The 17,980-nt window shown below is 42.1% G+C and overlaps 2 protein-coding genes across 7 annotated transcripts in view; one reads left to right on the top strand and one right to left on the bottom strand.

Moving 5' to 3' along the window:
* The window catches only part of Dcbld2 (discoidin, CUB and LCCL domain containing 2), a 67,260-nt gene extending 57,099 nt beyond the window's left edge, over positions 1 to 10,161 (top strand). For both annotated transcript variants that reach the window (XM_052740930.1, XM_052740929.1), the window contains exons 13-16: positions 928 to 1,021; positions 4,158 to 4,207; positions 5,300 to 5,437; positions 6,463 to 10,161. In XM_052740930.1, the coding sequence (XP_052596890.1) occupies positions 928 to 1,021; positions 4,158 to 4,207; positions 5,300 to 5,437; positions 6,463 to 6,932 (752 nt within the window). In that variant the 3' untranslated portion in view covers positions 6,933 to 10,161. The remainder of the gene's footprint in view (positions 1 to 927; positions 1,022 to 4,157; positions 4,208 to 5,299; positions 5,438 to 6,462) is intronic.
* Positions 10,162 to 11,530: 1,369 nt separating this feature from the next.
* The window catches only part of St3gal6 (ST3 beta-galactoside alpha-2,3-sialyltransferase 6), a 62,960-nt gene continuing 56,510 nt past the window's right edge, over positions 11,531 to 17,980 (bottom strand). For all 5 annotated transcript variants that reach the window (XM_052740935.1, XM_052740932.1, XM_052740934.1 and 2 more), the window contains 4 exons: positions 15,449 to 15,635; positions 15,196 to 15,333; positions 14,124 to 14,276; positions 11,531 to 12,175 (listed from right to left, as the gene is read on the bottom strand). In XM_052740935.1, the coding sequence (XP_052596895.1) occupies positions 12,089 to 12,175; positions 14,124 to 14,276; positions 15,196 to 15,333; positions 15,449 to 15,635 (565 nt within the window). In that variant the 3' untranslated portion in view covers positions 11,531 to 12,088. The remainder of the gene's footprint in view (positions 12,176 to 14,123; positions 14,277 to 15,195; positions 15,334 to 15,448; positions 15,636 to 17,980) is intronic.

The following is a 17,980-nucleotide window of genomic DNA, read 5'->3' on the forward strand; positions in this document are numbered from 1 at the left end:
TTGCTATTCCAAATAGCTTTGAGCAGACCATTTTCTGTGGGATGAGGATAGAAGTCTCCGCCACCTCCAGCATTGAATGCATTTCTGAGTGTTTATGCAGATCTCTTTCTGTGCTTGGCTGCACTGATACCTGGCCATAGCTACAAATACTTTGTCATGATATTGTAACATCATTTTCGGTTGCGAGATGATCTCTTCTGTAGTGAAGACAGCACAGTTCATCACTGGATATTCAAATGACTGCCAGTTTTCACTCTTCTGCAGAAATGGGAATGGGCATCTTTGAAGATGTATCTTTGAATATCTTGTTGTCTTTCCAAGAACAAATTCTTGATGTAGAATGGCAGCTTTTAATGGGTTCTTATACATACTGCCTCAAATTCCAATTAGAAATATAGTTTTTTTATTCTTATTAACAAACCTGTTCCCTGCTGGCCTCTCCAACAAATACCCATTTTTCTTTTAATGGCTGCCTGTCATAAGCAAAAGTAGCGCCTTGTTTTGGTTTTTACTGGCAATGCTTTGCAGCTGAGGCTTGCTTGTATTTTCTTGATGGACTGCTAGTTGACCATGAACTTGTTACTACCTTGTTTTTGACCTGTAATGTCTTACAACATACACTCTACCATGGATGCGTAAGATGCTTTTCTGATTTATCATTTGTCTTTCAACTTTTGGCAATTTAAAAACTATACTGCACATATATCAGACATGTGCAGAAGTAGAGGTAGAATGAGGAACATGCTGAAGAAACTGTCCACAAGTATGTGTCACCCGTTTGTGGCCAGCCTTGTTTCATAAATGATGTTTAAGATATTCTTTGAGACAGAAAGCGTTGAGCTGTGCTAATCTGGTTCAACTTCTCTGTCTTTTCCTCCATGATTTCTGCGTTGCTGTTAATGTGGTGGTTCTGTTTTATGGCTTCAGATGTCGCACTGGCTGCTGTTCTTGTTCCTGTGCTGGTCATGGCCCTCACCACGCTCATCCTCATTTTAGTGTGTGCTTGGCATTGGAGAAACAGGTCAGTACTGAGCTTGTTTACATGATTGATTCCGGGAAACATGCAGTGATGGGAACAGACCCTAAATATATAAAATAGTGCAAGTCCAGTCCAGTTCACCTGTTAGGGTAGTCACTAGAATTAAACCAGGTTTCTCCATCAACTCCAAGGACAGTTAGTTATTGTGGAGCTCTAATGGTAAGTGAGGTCTGCATTGTACATTAGGATCTATCCATTGAGATGAACACTGACATATAGCTAAGTGGTAATACTGAGAAAATTTGACTGATTTCCCTAATGTGCTTAGCAGGGTTGGCCGACCAAAATAACAACCACTTGTGTTTGGTGAGTGTTATATAAATGAAGTGCTGGGGGGACCGTGAGAGTCAGCCTGAAACCCTCTCTTCAGGAAGGACAGCTTCATGTTTTGCCTAAAGAAACAAGATCTACCCAGATAGAAGAGAGTAGATGTCTTAATGTTCAGGTTGAGAGAAGAAAATACCATAAAACAGATGTTTTGTAAATCAAATTTCCTTGTAGTTCTGGAGGCTGAGAATTGGAACATGAGGTGCTGGCCGATAAGTGGCTAGTGAGAGACCCCTCTTGTGGTTCAGACAGTGGAGGAGGGGTGAACAAGCTCCCCTAGGCCTCTTCTAGGGGTACTGATTCCAATGAAATCATGACCTGATCTCTCCCTAGAGCCCCACTTCCCAACACTATCGCCGTGTGGGGTTAGGATTCCAACATCTGAATCCTGGAGAGACACAGGCATTCAGTCTTATCTTAGTTAAGAGTAGGCTAAACTGGGGGAACTGCTTAAGTAAAGACAGAGATAGGACAGTGGGCAAGATAAGCAGTGAGTCATCTCCTATGAGCCTGGCATGGGGGCATACCAATGTAACTATGGAGGTGCACTCTGAGCTTGGATCAGGAAAGGCTTTCTGGTTTTGTTCTATAGAATAGGAAGGTATTTCGTGGGGGCTAAAGAGATGGCTAAAGTACTGGCTGCTCTTCCAGAGATCCTGAGTTCAAGTCCCACATGGTGACTCACAACCATCTGTAATGAGATTTGGTGCCCTCTTCTGGCCTGCAGGCATACATGCAGGCAGAACACTATATGCATAATAAATTAATAAATCTTTAAAAAAAAAAGAAAGAAAGAAAAGCTAAGTGGACTAGTTATAATCAGATGACTGTAAAACTGACAGGTTTGTGAGGTTTGGGTCAGGTGAATAGTAGAGAGGTAAGAAGAGGCATCCAGATGAATTTGTATTCAGTTTGTTCAGGCAGAAGTACAGGACCATGCTTCTACAGAGCGAACGTGGTTTACAGCAGTGTCCGAAGGATGCATGACTAGTTGTATGTGAAGGAAGCAGCAGCGTTCTTCTGGGGTGATGTGAGATGTCTGGCATTTGGAGTTTGACTTGTAGCAATGCCATAAGTTGAGATAATAGCAGGAGGGACAGGTTTGATGGAGAAAGCAGACTTCTTTCATTCACCCATTCAGCAAACACTGTATTTGAATACTTGGCTACTACCTTGTGCCAAGTATTGACCCATGTGCTAGAGGATCTGTACATCCTAGAGGACAAAGTAAATGGCTTGAGCTCTTTATGAAAGACACACTTGTGATCTTAAACAAATCGTACAGCTATGTGTATCCTCATATGAAAGGCAGAATAATTTCTGCTTTCTTGATAGCCTGCCTGTAAACACTAACTTTGGTTAGACTTGATTTGCATGCTTCTATCAATTGCCTTTCATTTGCTAGGTTTTCTTTGTAAACAGCTCTGAATAAGTAGTATTCTTTTTTGTTGTTTTCATAATATATACAAAAAACAATAATAATATGTACTTTTATTAATTGAGAATTACATAATTACATTGTGATCATACACCCCCCAACTCCTCCCAGATCAACCCTCCCCTCATTCCATACCCACCCAACTTTGTGTTCTCACCTATCAAACTTAATCAGTGTTTATATACTCTTGGGTGTGTGGCTATCCACCTACCAGGGGAACACCCTTGAAAAAAATGAATTAATTCTCCCTCTTCAGGTAGCTTTTAATTACCAACAACTTCTCAGATAAGGGTGGAACTTATGACCACCTCCTTTTGTTTGCTGGAATTTGATCTGGCTTGATCTTTTCATTTATATGCTGTGTATATATATACACACATATCATGCTGTCTGGCTTGATCTTTGCATTTATATACTGTGTAAATACATACACACATACCATGCTGTCTGGCTTGATCTTTGCATTTCTATGCTATGTAAATACATACACACATACCATGCTGTCTGGCTTGATCTTTGCATTTCTATGCTATGTAAATACATACACACATACCATGCTGTCTGGCTTGATCTTTGCATTTCTGTGCTGTGTAAATACATACACACATACCATGCTGTCTGGCTTGATCTTTGCATTTCTGTGCTGTGTATATACATACACACGTACCATGCTGTCTGGCTTGATCTTTGTATTTCTATGCTATGTAAATACATACACACATACCATGCTGTCTGGCTTGATCTTTGCATTTCTGTGCTGTGTAAATACATACACACATACCATGCCGCGTTGTGGAGGTTAGAGGACAGCTTGTGAAGCTGTTTTTCTCCTTCCACCCTGTGGAAGGTTCCAGGGATCAAATTCAGGTTCTCAGGCTTGATGGCAAGCCCCTTTACCTGTGGAACCATCTCACCAGCCCAAGGAAGAATGCCCCTTGTGTCAGGAAATGTCCTTTCACTGCTGGTTTCCTTATGTAACAGGCTCTGAGTAAATGGTAATTCTTAACAGAGAACGGTTCCCCTGGCGAGGACAGATCGGAACTCTGAGGTCAGGGGAGTAGGCTGGGCATAGTCTTCTTCAGTGCTCTTGTGCCTTTTCCTTCCTCACAGACTCTGTAGGGCCTTCCAGGCCTGGAGAAGATTCGCCTCCTCCACCGCTTGTCACTGCTAGTGACAGCATTGTTGTTTGCTGGGGTGTTGGCAGTGAGGATGTCTAGACAATTAAGAGTGTGGGAGGCTCAAAACTTCTCTGTGCCAAAGGATCACATGCCCCTGACGAGTGAATAACGTGTCTGTGCTGCCATCTGAGAGATTTTACTAAAGGGTTCACTGTCTTCTGACTTGGATTTTCAGGAAGAAGAAAACCGAAGGCACCTATGACCTACCGCACTGGGATCGGGCAGGTAACGTGTAGACTTAGCTTCTCCTTTCAGTCACAGAGAGGTCTTTCCTCCGCTGGTGTAGTGGGGAGGAAAGATGTTCTCAGGTCCTTAGTGATGATGCCTCAGTTAGAAATTAACCTACTCGCCTGGGGCTGGAGAGATGGCTCAGTGGTTAAGAGCACTGGCTGCTCTTCTAGAGGACCTAGGTTCAATCCCCAGCACCCACAGGGTGGCTCATAACTGTCTGTAACTCCAGTTCCAGGGGATCTGACACTCGCACAGACATACATGCATGTGAAACACCAATGCACATAAAATGAAAACAAATAAGTCATTAGGAAAAAAAGAAATTAACATGCTCCCACCATCTGGTTCATAAGTAATTAAAAGGAGAATATAAATTCTTTCAACGCCCATTGTTGTCTTTTCCTCTGAAAAGTTGGTCTTTTCCTGTGATTATTTCTCTTGAGTCCAGCCTTCCTTGTGCTCTGTGTAAGTACTGAGTAAGAAACAAGGACCTTTAATCCCAGCACTCGGGAGGCAGAGGCAGGCGGATCTTTATGAGTTCAAGGCTAGCTTGGTCTACAAAGAGAGTTCCGGGACAGTCAAGGCTACATACACAGAGAAACTCTGCCTCAAAGAACAAAACAACACCCACCCCCCCAAAAAGGAAAAGAAACAAGGACCAGGGTCCCAGTAACAGTATATGTATGTGACTCTCCCATAGTGATCACCCATGGAATCCAGTTCTTCAAGAACCTATGAGGGCCTTGGTCATCTGAATTGCTGAAAGTCCCCTTCCTAATCTCACTGCTAGGGAAGAGGTCAGTGCATGAACAGAGTGTATCAGGCCACTGGCTAACCAGTCCAGCCCAAGGAGAGCTAAAAAGTGTTGGAGGTCTTGAGAAAAGCTTTTTGAAAACCCTGAGGTGACCCTGTCTGACCATGTATTAGTAGTGATTTGTTTCTGCATGTGCACTGGGTAGAGACTTCTGTCGTTTGCTGCTTTGTGCTGGACATTCTGTCAGAGCAGAGTCACCTCGAACATGAACTGAGTTCTGTAGAACTGGTCTCTAAGTAATACATGGTCCCTGGCTTACAATCACAATGAAGGTTGGTGGAAAGGAGTGAAGCAGTTTCTCCCGGCCAAATCCGTGGACCACGAGGAGACGCCAGTTCGCTATAGCAATAGTGAAGTGAGTCACCTAAGTCCCAGAGAAGTCACCACAGTGCTCCAAGCTGATTCTGCAGGTAAGACTATGAACACTTAGGTTTGTTCCAAGGACTGTAGGATTTGTGATATGTTCGATCTTTTTCCTGTCTTAAAGGTAGTCTATGTTCTGGGGCTGGAGAAACAGCTTAGCACTTAAGGGCATGTGTGGCTCTTGCAGAGGATCTGAATTCTGTTCCCAGCACCCACAAAGTGGCTCACAACCATCTGTAACTCTAGTTCTGGGTGATCAGACGCCTTCTTCTGACCTGTGCAGACACCAGGCACACACATGGTACACGGACATGCATGTAGGCAAACGTTCATACACATACAAAAATTTTAAGACAAACTGTGTTCTGAAGGTTAACATTTTCAAAAAATAACCTTGAGAAAATGAGTCATTTCTGCTTAGGTATTCTGTCCATAAAACTGAAGCATTCCTTTCTAAAGACACTGGGCATTATATCCCTTAGCCTGGGGGTGGGTTTGCTAGCACAGTAAATAGGTGAGCCCCAGGTCTCAGTGAGAGACACTGTCTGAAATGACAAAAGGTGGACAGCTCTCGAGGAATAACACCCAGTGTTGACGTGTGGCCTCCATACGTACATGAATGCCAGTACCCAAAATAATAAAGAGTCAGGAAAAGCTGAAAGACCGTGGCATCCTGCTGCCCTAGTACATGTCCTTTCTGATCATTTCCGATAGTTCCGAAGGGAGAAAGAGGTGGTGTTTCCTAAGACTAATGCTTTTACATTAATAAATTAATAATTTTACATTAATAAACTATTTGCTCCCATGCAGGAACTGCTTGTAAATCTGAAGAATATACACACTTGATACAAAAGTATAGGAATGAGCCCCTTTGTTGTGTCAGGTTGTGAGGTACTAGAGAACATATTTTTATTTTTCAGCTGGCCCCTGTGGTGGGAATTCTATGGTTTTCATTGATAAAGACAGCAGTGCCATGACATAATGTTTGGTTTTGGTGCAACCTGTAGAGGTCACCTTGAAAGTATGTAATCTGTTTTCCTAAGTGTCCCATTGTGTCTTGTGGGACCCACAGAATATGCACAACCCCTCGTGGGAGGAATTGTTGGCACACTCCATCAGAGGTCTACCTTCAAACCTGAAGAAGGAAAAGAAGCAGGCTACGCAGACCTAGATCCTTACAACTCTCCGGTGCAGGAAGTGTACCATGCCTATGCTGAACCACTGCCCATCACGGGGCCTGAGTATGCAACGCCCATCGTCATGGACATGTCAGGGCACCCCACAGCCTCAGTTGGTCTGCCCTCCACATCCACTTTCAAAACGGCAGGGAACCAACCTCCTCCCGCATTAGTGGGAACTTACAACACACTTCTCTCCAGGACTGACAGCTGCTCCTCGGGCCAGGCTCAGTATGACACCCCGAAAGGTGGGAAGCCAGCTGCTGCCCCAGAGGAACTGGTGTACCAGGTGCCGCAGAGCACCCAGGAAGTATCTGGAGCAGGAAGGGATGAGAAGTGGGATGCTTTTAAAGAAATCCTTTGAAGGTGGTGCTGCTTTTTACAAAGCATCCATTTAAAGCACATGGCTTTTTAATTACTTAGTGGTAGTAATAGTAGAATGTATTATGTATCTGTCACTGAAGTGGGTAGGGGAATGTGGTGACCGAGGTACAAGAAACTACTTATCTTGCCATCTTGCTTTAAAGGTGTTACTGTGTGGCACAGTTACTGCTTGCCTGTTACATTTCAAGCATCCTGTTTGTTACTACTGTAAAACACTATTTTTAATACAGAAAAAGCTCCCTATAATGCACTTCCGAGAAACTGAAAATCACTGAGTATTTATTACCAATGCTGCAGGTACATTAATGAACTTGAGATGGTTTGATAAGCCTTGCTGGCAATAATGCATGGTACTGTTCTTGAAATATCAAATGGCTTGAAATGCTCCCTTTGTGAAAGGTAGGTACTATCACGTTCTACTCCTCTTTCCACCCTGTATTACTGTCTGCAATCTTTTTCTTCACAGCTGCAGTCCATAAACATTGTCCTAGCTGCAGCCATGGGCACTGTTCTGTGTTTCCCGAGGAAGGTGCAGAGTTGGAGCACGTGCCTTGCAGTAAGCTGGGGGGCTGACTTCTTGTTTGGTGACACTCTTTTAACGCCTCCTGGCACAGGACCTGGTCTCACTTCTGCTCATCCCACCCAGGACCTTTTGTGGCCTCGCTCCATCTTGTGTTTATAGATGCTCGTGGCCTCTTTCAATAGGCAGTCTAGAGAAAACAGTCTTCCAGTTGTCAAATAGTTTATTTCAGTTTTCTTCAATAAACTAGTATAAGAAAAAGGAAGCCGACATGAACCAGACCTGATGGCACAGGCCTGCAGTCCCAAGTACCTGTGGCAAGAGGATCCCAAGTTCAATGCTTTGAGGTCTACAAAGTAAAGTCAGGGTTAACCTAGGCCACTCATAAAACCCTGTCTCAAAATAAGAAAGAGGTGAGGATATGTCTTAGTGGTTTGTGCTTGCCTACAGCACGCGTGAGGCCTGAGATTCAGTCTTATAGTACAAAAAGAACGGGCCACCATGCCTTCTTCAGTTCTGTGTGATTCTGTGGGAATCTGAGTAGTCCTTTGTGTCAGACCTGGCTGACTCGTGCCATAGCATCTGAACTGAGCGGGATTCTCCCCAACGACCTGTCACTTCTTGACCTGCCTGCACTCATTTCTGATAGGGTACATTAGACATTGTAATGGATTAGCCTGTAGTGTGCGCGGAAAGCTTCTGTAGGCTGACAAGATAACTGAAGAAGCTCATCAGATGTAGACATAAACTCTGTACCCCTCTGCACAAACATGTTTGTTGGTTTAGTCTTAAAGTATACTGGGCCATCAGGTCCTGGTCATTTCTCTCAGCTTGGACCATCCAGGTTGTACGTTGCCAACCCTCACTAAATTTGGATAATGCTAAACAGTATTGACTTTGCTTCCTTCCACAAGTCCCTCAGTATTTTAAAACACTGCTTCAGAAACAGCTGTTTGTTTCTGCAGGTTCCCTGCCTCTGCCTCCTCTTCCTCCACCTCCTCCTCCTTCTCTTCCTCTGATTTTGTTGCTTTCATTGTAATTTGCCTTTTGTTTTGCAGATTTTGAGGCACAATTTCACTCATTGAAAAATCAATGCACATTTTGTTTCAAGGTAACGAAGCAAAAAGCACAGATACTGAACTTGTACTGATACATTTAAGAATGTGTAAAGCACATGATGCAGTTGCCCCCTTTCAGGTGGGAACAAAGTAAACCATTTGCTGTTTTATTTTTATTCATGCTTAATACACAGAGAGTATAGTTCTCTTTGAGTCAGATTCCCGGTGGAAGCTTTAAGAGAGACATTTTGAAGATGAAGTCATTTTCCCAAAGAAGCTTGCTATTTTGTGTAACTGTGTCTCAGATAATTTCCCCCAGAACTTTCTAAAAATAAAGTGAGGCCATATTCTCTAGTATGATGCATATTGTAAGACTTGATGATTCCTATTGCCACTGTGCTGTCTTTGAATTCTGCCCATGGTTTTCATAAAATATCCAATTATTTTTATATATATTTTTACGTTGCAGATGAAGAGCTGAGCCTGGTTCAAATGATTTTTTTTTCTGGTTTTGTGTTTTTACTTTGTTTTTGTATTATAGATTGTTTTAGGTTCTCAGTTACTTACATGTCTGATACAGAGCTTTGGAAGACAATCACGTAAAATGTGAAAGGAACCATTTCTTGACCAAACTCCTTGATTTTTTTTTTAATTCTTTGCTTGAAATATTCAATACTTAAGTCACTGTGGTTTATTCGGTTTTTCTTTTCCTGATGTTACAATTATAGAAATATGTAGACAGCAGTGTGGCAAGCGTGGCCTTCGGAGGTTTCAGAAAATTACACTGACTTGGCTGTTACTTGATCCTTGGAACCAGCACAGATAGAGAGATTGTGAATTCTGGTTTGCATTTTGTTAAATACTGTGTGTAGATCCAAGTAGTCCCTGTTGAAATGTGCCAGGTCCAGTCCAGTTATTTAATTCATGTTTCACTGTTTGCACTTTGCACTCAACAATGGGTTGATTCGCTGTTCACCTGGAGACTTTATCCAGTCATTACAGTTACGGTGTGTTCTGTGTGTGTGCTTCTCTCCCTGCCCCAGGGACGAAGCTTTTCATATGGATGTGTCCACAAAGTTGTGGCCAGGGATTGAGCGGGAGCATCTTTGCCTTGACTCCACATTGTCACCTGGGGAGTAGAAACCCAAGACCACTAAAAGGAACCCAGAGACTATGGGGGACGCTGGAAGGTTTCCAGACCCTCTGAAGAGAACTAGCGAAGCTCTGTGTAGTTGTTAATTCTACCTTTTGGTTTTGAACTTGAAGTCCCTAAACTGCAAAATCTAGTGGGTGGGATGGTTAGAGAGAAGGTGTTTAGGTTAACTGTGGCACCAATTCTTACTTAGTCCAGCTTGTGTGTAGTTTCTCTTGTTTTCCATTTGGGGCACTGGGAATGGTAAAAACAAAACATGTATTGAAGTACAGAGGAAGTGAAGATGGCTTGAGTGTCAGTTATAATCCCCCAGAATGTATTTTCTTACCTCGGCATGTACTGTAGTCACTTGATATTTGTATATGTTGCTAGAATTTAGGCTGTTGAAAATAGTGAGATTCTAATGTGTTTTTAATAAATTATATATGTGTGTCTTGCTCAGATTATTTGGATTAAATAAAACAACCTTGACATCATACGCCACCAAATGCCAAATCTCTCAACGTTGACAAGTCGTGTTTTCAAGACCAATGTTACCGTGCTTATAGCATCATTTCCAAATGCTCCCGTTAGTTTTTCTCCTTTCTCCGATGCCACCTGCCCTGGTGCCAGCACCACCCTTCTCAAGCCTGACTTATGGACATGACCCTGAGCAGCCCAGCTCCCTGTGGCCGTGCAGGAAGAGGGAAACACTCCATGAACATGTAGCGTCATCTAGTACCCAGCTTCCACCCCAAGGGTTGTGAATATGCCAGTATGAGCTAGCCTCGCTGTCTGATCTCTGTCAACCCAGCAGCTGACTCTCCCTCCAACACAAGCTGGTTTTCAGCATTTCATTCATTCTTTTTCTGGTATTTAACTGTTTATGTATAATCTCTGTAGGGGGGCAAGTTGTTGCCAGTAACATCAACATTTCCAGTGATGTTTACTGTCAAAGGACAGCGATTCTTCATTCAGTTCAGATTTCCGACAGGATTTGAATCCATCCTCATCACCTCTACTGTTCTTTTCTCCTCCCATCCTACCCCCAGGAGCCTTTGGTTGTGTGTCTCAACAGCTGGAAAGGGGGACTGCTTCACAGAGCTATCTTTTGTTTGTGTTTCAGCAGACTTTCCTCTCATGTACCTGAAGAGGCCCAGTAAATGTTTCAGTGAAGGCTAAATTTAGGCATAGGAAATACCAGCTTTTTTTTACCATAGAAATAATAGAGAGTCATCGAGAATGTTAAGGCTTTACTTTCATTGTTTTACTTTTCTAATTTGCTTCAAATAAACATTTAAGAGTTAATGAATACGTTAAACTGGGAAAATACTAAATTTCCTCATTAGTGATCTTGCTTTGCTTTTTTTTTTTTTTTTTTTTTTTTTTTTTTTTTTTTTTTTTTTTTTTTTTTTTGGTTTTTCGAGACAGGGTTTCTCTGTGTAGCTTTGCGCCTTTCCTGGAACTCGCTTTGGAGACCAGGCTGGCCTCGAACTCACAGAGATCCGCCTGGCTCTGCCTCCCGAGTGCTGGGATTAAAGGCGTGCGCCACCACCGCCCGGCTGCTTTGCTTTTTTTAAACTGACATTCCTTTAATCCCAGCACTCTGGAGGGAGAGGTAGGCCCATCTCTGAGTTTAAGGCCAGTCTGGACTACACTGGTTTCTAGGCCACCCAGAGCTTACATAAACCTTGCCTGAAAAACACTCTTTTCTCATTTAAAAAATGATGCTGTGCATCATATGTAGTGGCACAGAGTTGTAATCCCAGAACTTGGTAAGGTGAGGCAAGAGAACCAAGTTCAAGGCCAGCCTAGGCTCACAGTAAGAACCCGCTCCCCCACTCCCCAAAAGAATCTCAGAATGCTCATCAGGGTGAGAGTGTTGTCTATCTAGCATGTACAAGAAAGGCTCTGGTTTACTCCCGAACACTGCAAGATATTACTGGCTTAATTAATTGCATGGGGAACTTAATTAAACTACAATGAACACACCATGGACTTCCACAACAAGTGGTTCTAGTTTTCTGCCCCGGCCCCCAGTCATATGCCAGGAATAACAAATCATAACAAATAATTGTCTCAGAATGACACGTGAACATCAGAACTAGGGACATTAGCTAAAGCGCCTGGAACTCTAAGATGAAGGAACTACCAAAAGGAATTTTAAAACACCTCAAAACAGTAGCTTGTCTTAAAAACAACACAATCAAAACTTTATATTTCCTTGATATCTTAACTAAAAGTTTTTTGTATTTCATAAATATATTCACAGAAATTAAGCTGGTGGTTATAAATCACCAGGCAGCAACAGATTTAATACACATAATTATTTGATGAGTTCATCCAACATATTTAAAAATAAACTAAAATTTGCAGTACAAAAATAAAACTAATACTGTTTAGCGTCATCTTTTGAATCTGTATGGTCAATCTTGAGTCAAGTTGATTACCATATTTTTCTCTATAATGCTCTTTAAAAAGAGCTGTTCTGCTGTCACATTGTGATATGCATTCTGAAAGAGAAAATGAAATAGGATTGTCATCAGTCCCACTCTCCAGACATTATCAAAGCCAGACACTTTAATACTCTGAATGTTAAAAGTTATTCAGATGTTAAAGGAAGTACAGATGTTAGCAACAAGTTGCACAGATCTTTGTTCCCCGCTTGCTCCTTCTTTGCTTGAGAGCGTTCCCTAAATCTCACTTTCTACATGAGCTCCATCTGGAGCAGTGAATTACAGAGAGACCAAAAATTTAAGTCAGAATATGCAATGTAAAAGTAACACTGGGAGTCCATTTTTAAAAAGTGACCTGGAGATAAGATACCATAAAACCTGGTGGTTGCAGGGTGGGTGGGTGGGTGAGTTGGTTTATAACAGGATTTCTTAGAGCCCACTTATTATGTAGTAAATAATAACCTTGAACTACTTACCCTTCACCTTTAAAACAATTCTGAACCTGACATAGTTTTGCAATGCCTATAATCCGAGCCATTTGACAAGGTAAAACAGGAGGATCATTAGTGAAGACCAGCTTGGATTACAAGGAGAGACCCTGACACAAGATATTTTTTTTTAAAGGTCTGAGATATTAGCTCAGTGGTGGAATACTTGCCCAGCCTTCATAAGTCTCTGAAGTCAGTTCCTAATACCACAAAAATAGTCATTCTGGAGCTGGGTGTATAGATAAGTGGTCAAGTACTTGCCTAGCACTGTACAGCACCCTAGGTCCGATCTCCAACACCACCATTTTTTTTAAATCTATCCTGTTGATGGATGTCTCTAGGAAGTTGCCTCGGTATTCTGCTCTTGTTTCAATATTTTACATGTACTGTAGGAAACTAGGGCAGAGGGGAAAGCTCAACATTTGTTCTAAGCTTAAATATTTGTCTCACGTTAGAAGCACAAAAGACAGCAGCAAAATTCAGCATGAATGTCATTTTCCCAGCTCTGAGATATTCAGGGGTTATTTAACGAGGCTGATTTCATGAGCTGTTATTGCAATATACTTTATAGCAAATCACTGATTTCAAAATTTTAAACATAACATTTTTTTGTGTGTCGCTTATGGTATATCATTAATCTAAGAACTACAACAATAGGAAATCCCTTCTCATTCAGAACTGGACCCTCAAGGTCAAGTCCGCCACCATCAGTGTCTGATCAAGAGGATCATCATCTGGTATAGAGGTCTGCCACTTTGTCGACATGAAGTCTTTCATAGGGTTACCTGTTTCTAGACCACCTGTCTACTTAACTAAAAGTGTGAACATAATTACTATGACCTTAGGGAGGATTTGGTAAGTTCGTGTGTATCAAACACACCAGTTGATTATATTTAAATAGTGTGAAAAAGAAAAAGTAAGATTCAGTCCCTACTGGGGTTTGATGAAACGGCAGTCACCATGAGGCTATCCAAAGAGTCTGTGGCCCACAAGTTAGGAACTGCTGCTAGAGTAAAAGGGCCACTGGACCAGAATCCTGTTTTCAGCCTTTGGGAGCTCAAGAGTGTGAAAAGGGACACGGGTGGCTAGAGACAAAACTCGGTGGGCAAAGTACTTGCAGGGACCCCGAGTTCTACCTCCAGCACATGTGTAAAAAGCCAGGTGTAGTGGCATACACTTGTGATCCCAGCTGTGAGTAGGCGGAGACAGGCCGGCCAGACAGCCTAGACTGCTTAGTAATTTCTGTAGCAGTGAGAGACCATTAAAAAAACAAGATGAGGAGTGACACTCAACATTGACCCGTGGCTTCCAGAGACACCATGTGTGCACCTACAAATGTGATGAACACATTACACACATTTTTAAGAGTAAGGGTTTTTTAAATAGTAAAAAAAAAAAAAAAGTAAGAAGGAAGGGAGGGAGGGAAAGAAAGAGAAAGGAAAGAAAGAAAGAAAGAGAAAGAAGAAAAAGAAAGAAAGAAAGAAAGACATAAAGGAAAAGAAAGAAAGATAGGTTACCTTATTCATCAAAGACATAGTGGCATTTCCATAGTAGTGTAAAGGACCATTTGGGTTGTAAAAGCTGTACTTAAAACCAGCGAGGTGAATTTCACTGCATATGTGAAATGCCAGTGTGATGGCAATAATTCCTGTCGTAGGGTGTTTGGGTTTCTAAAAAGAAATCAGAAACTTAAAAATACAAATAAGCTACATTCTTCCAGACATACCTAGTCTGATGAAAGTGGATTTCTAAACATTAAAAAGATAAATAGTTAAGCCATCATTGTGTCCTTAAGACTCAAGCCCCCAAAAGTAAACATTATTCTAAAAGGGACATATGCTATGACTGGTATCTTGGAAAGCCTCTAAAATAAAATATAGCTGTAGTTTTAGCTCAGGGCAGCTGTGAATTAAGAGTATCCTGCTGGGGTTGTTTGAGCAAGAACAAAATAATGGAAAAGGCAAAGCCTCTGGAGAATTGAGAATATCAACAAAATGTAAGGACACTCAGTTCACTGTGGCCTCCTGATCGACATTTTTTATCCCTCTTTGCAGCCTTTGAGATGTGAGCACTCTAACACAGTCCCACAATGGTGTGCAAGCCCCACCATATGTAGGACGTTCTAACACTGAGTTAAGAGTCTCTTCTTCCTAAATGGTTTACCTCTGGTATTTTGTGTAGCATGAAGTTGACTAACAGAGTGCTTGAGACAATTCTTTTTACTCGAAAAGCTACATTCTGCACACAGGGCTGTTGAGCAGCCTGTGAGTCATGCTGGCCTTGCGGCACAACACTGAAGCCATGGTTGTAAGAAATAAATTAGTGAGCCTTCAGAAAAAGAGTCTATGAAGACCATCCAAACACAAAAGAAACCCAAAACACACTTCTCACTTAAGGTTATTTTTTTTCTTTTTTGCAACCTGTAAAACATCAGATAATATCCATTTGGTGTCTAATTTCTGAACACAGCTATAGTCCTAAGAAAATACCATCTGAACCATGGTTCTTAGCAGTGTCTGAAAGCTCTAATGTCCCTCTGTCCCCTTAGCTAGATCTTCAGTTTGAAACTATGTGATGATACATACATACCTGACCTTTGGGAAACACTGTGGGAAAATGAAGCAGTTGATAAGCTGCTTCTCTGATGATGTATGGATCTAATATTCTGATTTGGTGTTGTTTATAGATCAAGTTTAAGGCTGGCTTCTTCCAAAAACCATTAGTGTTCTGAAATAAAGGACACACAAAATGGGATGTTGTGAATGTTTTTTACTTTGGGGGAGGCGGGGGGGGGGGGGAATACTGAAAGTAATCTGAACCAAAATAGTTTTTGCCCACTTACTATGTTGCGACCAATCATCACTTCCAAGAGCCACCTTAAATCCTGTGGTTTAAAGACGATGAGAACCGCTGTAGTATTGGGATCGTTGTGAGTGGGGTCTGAAAAGACAGACTCTGGATAAAAAAGCCTGAAGGTTGTCCTTCTCCCAACATCCTCTTCATGTCCTAAAACAGGACCATTATTCATTCTGTGGGTAGTAAGACAGTATGTACAGGATGAGTGGAGTATGAGCCATGTTCATCAGGTTCTGAGGCTTCAGAATTGAATGGGCATCAGCCATTATTCCTGCACTCAGAAGCACCAAGACAGTTGATTACTATTTTACAGTACTGACCAGGGAAACGATTCCTTTTCATGAGACAGTCATCTGTATTCAGAAACTAATTAGGGGGTCAGTCATTCAGTCTGACCTGCACAGGACTAAAAGGAATGAGACTACAAAACCACAGAATCACTATAGTTAGTAATACTATATCTATTAATTATTATAATATAATAATTACTATAGTTAGAAGAGAACTTGGTGGATAGCCACACAAACCCACCTTGGCTTCACAACTAATGGCATTGAATTCCTGAGAAAGTTATATGCCTACAGGTTATTCAGTCCAAAAACATGACTGATAAGGCATGAAGAATCACATTTAAGTTAGGGTGAAGACCCATTGGCTCAGTGGTTAAGAGCATTTGTTGTTCTTCAGAGGACCGAAGTTCAGTTCCCAGCACCCACATGCTGACTCACAACCATCCCTAAATCCAATAGGGAATCTGGTGTCCTCTTCTGGTCTCTGCAGGCAAAACACACACACACACACACACACACACACACACACACACACACACACACACAGTGTATTTATACAGACACAGGCAAACACACATAAAAGTAAATCATTTTTAAAAAAATATTCTGAAATTAAATAGCTACATAAAAACTCTATACCACACTCAGCACAATTAGACAAATGCCTTTTGCTATTGAACTGTAAACACTAGAAAGATCCACTGTTGTATTAGTGTATGTTCAAGGCCAGTGTTAGACAATCACTGTTTGTGCATACAATATAAAGGCATTCTATGAAAATGGAATTTTTTTTTTTCCAAAACAATGTCCCCTGGGAGGGTAAATACTGTTTTACCCTTTTGCCACCAACTCTGTGTGTAATACAAGACACCTACAGTGGCTTTCAAAATGGACCCATGGTGTTTGCCTACAAAGACTTGCCGAGGTTCTAAAACTTATCAGTTAAACATCTGTTAGTGGGAAAATGGATACATCCAGTTGTTTTATAAATTACCACAGATTCTTCAAAAATGGGTAATAAACAGAAAGGAAGATGACCTTGTTATGCAGAACTCGGCTTGTAACCCAGGCAGCCTCAGGACACACTGCAAGGTCTTCTCCGTGTGGCCACCGTGTCCTAGTTCGATGGCTGCTTAAAGCTACCACACACACACACACACACACACACACACACACACACACACACGGGGCGGGGGGAGGGGTGGCTTTGGGGGGCAAAGATGGAAAGGGAGAGGGAGGGAGAGAGAATATTACCCAGATAACAACCTTCCCTCCCCTTCCATTCAGACACGAGAGACAGGAAAGCTATTTCCCCTACGCTGTGTATCAGAGACAACTGGTGGCTGTAACCACAGTTACATGCGTCTCCTTTCCACTACAGAAAATGAATCACCCTTGAACTCTTGACCCCATGGCCTCCTCTTCTTATCCTACCAGGCTCACTCTCCATTTCAACTACTTGAGCCACGTGCCTTCTTAGATCCTGAAACCACCTCCGAGGCCCAGCTCACTGTCACCTGCTCAGAACGTTTCTCAATAGCTGACGACACTGGTTTCTCCCTCTTCTCTGTCATTCTTTCCTCTGCTCACTCCAGTTGGGCTTCTTGCCACATCCTGCCTAAAGCTTTTGTCAAGGGTGACAGTGACTGTCGGGTTGACAGTCCATCTGGCCCCCCTCTGCCCTTGCACAACTTTCCATCGGAATTGGACCCAGCTGATCCCTCTTCTAAAACACTTAGCACTCTTGTTGGCAACCGGGGTCACCTTGTTTTCTTCATGCCTCACTGGCAGGTCACTCCATTTATTTTTTTGTTCAGCCTCTAAGTCTTAAGAGCCCCAAACTTCAGTGCCAGACCCTCTCATGTGTCTCTGCCATCTTTCTCTCTCTCTCTCTCTCTCTCTCTCTCTCTCTCTCTCTCTCTCTCTCTCTCTCTCTCTCTCTCTCTCTCTGGCAATGGTTCGCAACCCGTGGGTCGGACAACCTTTTCACAGGGGTTGTATATCAGATGGCCTACATATCAGATATTTATTACGATTCATAACAGTGGCAAAATTGCAATTATAAAGTAACAACAAAATAAGTTTACGGTTGGGGGTCACCACAACATGAAGAACTGTATTAAAGGGTCACACCAAGCCCTTGATTAAATACAGCTCATGGGCCACTCACTATTGGAAAGTTTAACCTCTTTATGTGACTGTCCACTTACCTGCTACATATCTCAAAG

This window comes from Peromyscus californicus, unplaced genomic scaffold (genome assembly GCF_007827085.1).
Source record: "Peromyscus californicus insignis strain IS unplaced genomic scaffold, ASM782708v3 Scaffold_16__1_contigs__length_79575227, whole genome shotgun sequence".
In the NCBI taxonomy this organism is placed as follows: Eukaryota; Metazoa; Chordata; class Mammalia; order Rodentia; family Cricetidae; genus Peromyscus; species Peromyscus californicus.